General features: G+C 44.8%; 1 protein-coding gene across 9 annotated transcripts in view; it reads right to left on the minus strand.

Annotated features, from left to right (window-relative positions):
- scrib (scribble planar cell polarity protein) overlaps nt 1-5,667 on the minus strand; it is a 63,851-nt gene that overhangs the window by 4,406 nt on the left and 53,778 nt on the right. For 6 of the 9 annotated variants that reach the window (XM_020617469.1, XM_020617471.1, XM_020617467.1 and 3 more), the window contains 4 exons: nt 4,507-4,646; nt 4,109-4,146; nt 3,624-3,698; nt 1,890-1,944 (listed from right to left, as the gene is read on the minus strand). In XM_020617469.1, the coding sequence (XP_020473125.1) occupies nt 1,890-1,944; nt 3,624-3,698; nt 4,109-4,146; nt 4,507-4,646 (308 nt within the window). Of the gene's footprint in view, nt 1-1,761; nt 1,792-1,889; nt 1,945-3,623; nt 3,699-4,108; nt 4,147-4,506; nt 4,647-5,667 lie in introns of all 9 variants that reach the window. The other 3 variants (XM_020617474.1, XM_020617475.1, XM_020617472.1) reach the window with 3 other exon arrangements.

Consider the following 5,667-nt stretch of genomic DNA (forward strand, 5'->3'; position numbering starts at 1 on the left):
ACCCCGAGGGGGGGGAAAAGCCGGTACGCCAGCCGGGACGCCGCCGGAAGGTGGGGAGACTTCATCCTCCCCCACAACTGAAGATGGAGAAGAGTGAAGAAGAAGATTCGCTTTTCAGAATAAAATATACGGCTAAGACTATGGATATATGGTGTGGGTTTGTGGTGGGGTCCTCCTGAAACCAGCAGGCTGGCAACATGAGAGAAAGGGGCAGAAGAAGATAGGAGATCCCCTGCTTTTTTGAACATCTATGTTGTAAAGACAGTGTTGCAGAGTTTTAATAAGTCTTATAGAACAGGCACACATAAAAGAATAGGAGCAGGGGATCTTCCATCTTTGCTTCTTCTGCCCCTTTCTCTCATGTTGCCAGCCTGCTGGTTTCAGGAGGACCCCACCACAAACCCACACCATATATCCATAGTCTTAGCCGTATATTTTATTCTGAAAAGCGAATCTTCTTCTTCTCCATCTTCAGTTGTGGGGGAGGATGAAATCTCCCCACTTTCCGGCGGCGTCCCAGCTTTCCCTGCCGTAGGGGTTCATGGTGTACCTCGCTCAGCACATAGCATTAAGGGCCTTGCTGAAGGACCCATGACTGGCCGCGAACCCTGACCTGCCGTACCACAGTCAGCGGCATCTACCACTGTGCCATCCACCTGCTATACATGAACATATTTGGAACTTTTACTGGCTTCTGTTATTGGTTAATGCAGCTTAAAAAAAACAAACACATAAGACAGCCGTCTGTGATGCAAGATTTAAATTGTGGCATAATTAAATTAATATATAATGTAGGGCTGCCATATGGATTTGTCAAAATAACAAGACAGGCAGCACACTTGTATCTCTATTGAAACAATGCTCTTAAAGGCTCTCGTTTTCATCTGAGACAGGGCTGTAGCCTAGTTTACCAATGAGTTTAAGCTTCTCTGTTTAGAAGAGTCTCAGTCGACTGACAGGTCTCTTGACTAACGACTCGACTATTTGGCGGCGCAGCCCTAATGAGCCGTCTCTCCTACCCTTGACTTTGTTTAGGACACACAGTTCACTTGTTTTCAGTGATAGTAATGATGCACGATGTTGCTTCCTAATATTTGGAACAGGAGAGCCCAGTTGTTTCTTACAGCACAAATGCTGCAATTTGACAAACAGTCAAATGTTCAGCAGTGGAAACTGCCATCAAAGGGTTAATTTGTATTAGTCTGATTTTGGGTGGAACTGTTGCTATGTGTACTTGTCTTTACTTTCAACCACCTGATCTGTGCCATAGCAAGTCTTTGTCCTGTACATGTAAAATGCCCAGTTAACCCAAACTAGAACCCTAGTTAGGCAAATACATGTTGAAGCTGACTGTTGCCCAGTTTAATTGTTTCCGTTGGTGAAACAAAAGATAAGGAGAGGTACAACATGAATGCTATGAGGGGGAGCATATAGCTAAGATACTGCGCAGGACCCTCAAGCTCCCAGGCCTCTGGTAGAGGACCCGAGCTTAAAGGAATACAAGACCGCCCCAAAGTGGGGGCGAGTGGGGGAATTTTTTTTTTAAATATAAAAAGAGATTGAAGATAATGACTAGGTTAAGATAAATGAAGTACCTCCTGAAACCTTTCTTACTAGATAGGCAGACATAGATATTGGAAAGTTAATTCTTTTGCACTTTTCCTAACCAGTCAGTCTGTGACAACCATATAAATAGAACACAGTTACACATCTGCATAAAATCACACACTCAGGTACAAACACATGCACACAAGATCCTACCAATAGGAGCTGCTTATCCCAGGTAGTCACCTGAATCAAGGAGAATAGAATAAACTGGAGTAATGGCACACATTTGTCACTTCTACTTTTCACAAAGCCGGTTTACGTTCTAAAGTTTCAGTACTCACCTGGTCTGCCGGAGCCGTCATCAGTGGACTGCATGTTGTCAACTGTGTCAGGAGTCTGTAACAAAAGAAAAGACGGTGAGTAACTGAGCAGCAGAGTGTTTGAAGCTATGTGAGCAGTGGAGCTAGCAGCGAAGTGCCAGCAGGTGGCACTGAACCTCCCAGGCTGTCAGAGCCACAAAAGCCACAGTACCTCTACTTGACTACTGCTCCAGAAAAGACTGGCACGTTGAAGGACAGGGAAGTTACGTTATGGTCATCAGTTCTGGGGTTTGTTGTATCGTGTGGACACAACGAAGCCACTGTACAACATCAACAATGCACCGTGCACAACAGATAACTAAGCAATAGACAAGTCATTTGTCTTTTACTATATCAACACTTGTAATGTTATTTGGGTAGATTTCAGTTTGACCTTCCCTTGTTATCAGTGTCTAACCCATCTCACTGATGCCAACACAATATGTTTACGTACAAAACTCACATGCCCATATGTACACATATACAGTGACAAGGGGTATTAGTCGCTGTAGTCATTACTTAATGGTGGCCATGACAACACGTATAAGAGCCGATGAACAAAATCCACAGTCCTTGTTCTGTGCATTCTTCAGTTCAAATGAAGCTAGCATGAGCTGCCAACAGCATCCGAATGGACCTCTGCAACATTTGACTCGTATTAGCTTCAGCTGTGCGTCTTTGCACAGAACAAAGACTTAATTGTTGTCCCACATTTCTTAGAGTATGAAGGGATAACTTCAACAGGAGGAAATGATTAGAGTGACCAGTACTCCATTCTATATTTATACAGGTATGTGGGTATTGTAATAGAATAGATTTGAACAGATCTGAATCTGTCGCCACTATGTTTGTCAGTTCATGTGCAGAAGTCTCAAACATAACAAGTACACTTACACACAACAATACCAATTCAGTTACACCCACCAAAGGGAGGATACAAGCACAAACTGAGGTCACTGAGCAACAACTAAACCGCACAGGAATCCCACATGGTGCAGACTGACATTGCGACAGACAACCACAGATACTTGAACCCCCAAAAATAAAAGACCACTTCAATACAAGCCCTGCTCGCGCTCCAGCACCCGTCTCCCTCCCCTCTCGTCCTCCACACAATCAGGAAGAAACAAACTGTATCGCACAAATCTACGCAAACTACTGCAGAAGGAAACCAAGAGCATGAGAGAAAGGGCATGTTATTCGTCTGTCCAATATGCAACCCATGCGTGGAACAAGACAGCTGATGGAAGTGAATGTGAGAGTGGATGAGATGCAGAGTTTGTGGCCATTTTCCCCTGGAACCAGTTCTGGTTAATGAGATGAAAACCCTGTGTACATCTCTGCAGCTGCTGTTGAGCGTTAATGTCTGTGATTAATTAGTTAGCTTAGAGTTAAATGAGTGTGAGAGTTACTGCTAAAGATGCTCTTACAGTGGTAGATCAGGAAGCGGGAGGCAGAATGAGAGGGAGGGAGACCCAGGGCTGATTTGGCATGTCTCTGTTTCAGAGTAAAAGTCTCTCTTCAGTGTGCAAATGAGTTATTGAGCCACATTGCTATAATACTACAGAGCAGGAAGTACTGATCAATCACTGAGACACAATGCAGACGCACTGATGCCTCTTAACAGAGACACTAGAGAGGGACAGGCAGTAGGAAAAGCCAGGGAGAAGGGAGGAGGCCCGGGGGGACACCCGGAGCTCAGCATGCAGCCAATACCTGGATGTCGTATACGGGTTTGGAAGAAGGAATGGCAGCAAACTGTCGGTAGTCAAACTTCTTTGACGACAGGGACTAGAAGGATAGCAAACAGGAATGAGCAGAGAAAGGAGGAGGGTGGGAGAGGGTAAAGAAAAGAGGAGAAAAGGGAGAGGTCGGAGGCAGCGAGGATAAAGGATGATTCAAACAGCTAGCTGTGGCATATGGTGGGAGAGCGGTGTGTGTTCTCTCAGCTCTGACTGACTAGAGTGACAATGAAGATGGATGAATGCCAGTGTGTTTTAAAGCAAATCAACCTTTTCCAGAGAGTAAACAGCTTTATTTATTACCTTTTATAAATAAAGATCCTTACACGATCAAATATTTCATGAGTCAGGCTCTCCATGCCCGTACAAATCATAAACCATTCACACTGACACAAAGGCCAGCGCAAAAATATGTCAAAACAAACTGGAAATGAAGTAGTAGAAAGGTTTAGTGCTTACCAGTCTGCCCGGTGAGGTGACTCCTCGAGGACTGAGCTCTGAAAGAGAGAAAGAGATTGTGAAGTTGAATACAAATGACAAGCAGGGGGTAGGAATGAAACATCAAGCTTCAGATTTAACTATTTAATTAAGTAAAGATTTATTTAGATAGTAATTTTCAAAATAAAAGTTAGGGATTAAGATGACAAATGGTCAGTTAGTTCTGGGAACGAGAAAGACTTTACAACATAAGTCAGAAATTGCTGGTGACTCTGTATAAGAACCCACCTGTTAAGTACAGAAAATATGGTAATCAGTTGAAATCACATTTTGTTGTTAATTCTATTAAGAAAGCACTTAAAAGATGAGGTCAGTCATGTAAATAGGCTTCAGTGCTGATAAAGAAAGCAGCTCCCTACCCTCCATCGGTGTGGGTGAGGGTGTGGGGGCAGGCGAGGGCGACTCCGTCAGCTGGTCTAGTGTCCCACGTTTCCTCCCATCCCGAGACTTGGCGATGACCATCTGAGCTTTCAGTGCATCCTGCTCCAAAGACTTCATTCTACATGGGAAACAACCACCCTCAGATAAATGGCAGTACATAGTGGAAAATCAAAAACTCAAAGAAGCAAACTGACACAGGCACACACCAGGTGTGGTGCAAATCACTACTAATGTTGGGTGCTCCTTGTCCTGGTTTGCTGTGACAACAACCAGTTTAATTTCTTTGCACAATAATAAGAGGGGCATTCCAGGAAAAGGGCTACCTACTGCTGCTTAACTCACAAACAGCTTGCAAACTTGCTTTGTTAGTACAAATTATAATAATATGAAAATCAAGGGAACAACAAAGCACAAGTGAAAGTGAAAAGAGTGCTGCAGAGATGAGGAGACAAGACAGAGGATAAAGAGGAGGGAACCAGAGGAAGCTGGAGATGAAAACAGCAAAGACGTGCAGAAGCAGTGCAGCACTAGAAAGGCAGTGGAAGCACTGTCACAGTGTTGCCGCTGCCAGTGCTTGCTTGGACTCTTCTAAATTTGACCTCTAGCGAAATACCCCAAAGCTAAAGCACCCCAGCACACCCCCACGATGCCGTGCATCTGCCCCTGATGGCTGGGGCCGAGGAGCAGACCTGAGCTGGGAGCCTGCAGAAGAGGAGGTAGAGGATGAGGTGGGGGGCTGGGAGGCCACAGCCGTGCCGTGAGATGCTCTCACTCGGGCCTGGTAGAGCCTCTTAGCCAGGTCCTGCTCATACTGCCTAACATCCTCCTCTAAGCCGTAGGGCCTGTGCCCCACAAGGCCGCAGATATGAGGAGGAAAAGGGTGAAAGAGAGGGAGGGAGTGGGATGAAGAGTACATCAGGATGGAGGATAAGTAACGAGAGGAAGGGAGAAAGGAAAGGCACAGAACAAGAGAAGAAAACCAAAGAACGGAAGGTAAAACACTGACATTTAGGAGAGCCAGGAATATAAAACAAGGTCTAATTTTTAGACATGACAATAGTGGGAGAGGGGCAATGGACTAAAAACACACAAGATGGTGTTACAACACAGAAAACCTTTTTTTTTTTCTTGTTTGGTTT

The sequence above is a fragment of the Monopterus albus genome, unplaced genomic scaffold (genome assembly GCF_001952655.1).
Source record: "Monopterus albus unplaced genomic scaffold, M_albus_1.0 scaffold190.1, whole genome shotgun sequence".
NCBI classification, from domain to species: Eukaryota; Metazoa; Chordata; class Actinopteri; order Synbranchiformes; family Synbranchidae; genus Monopterus; species Monopterus albus.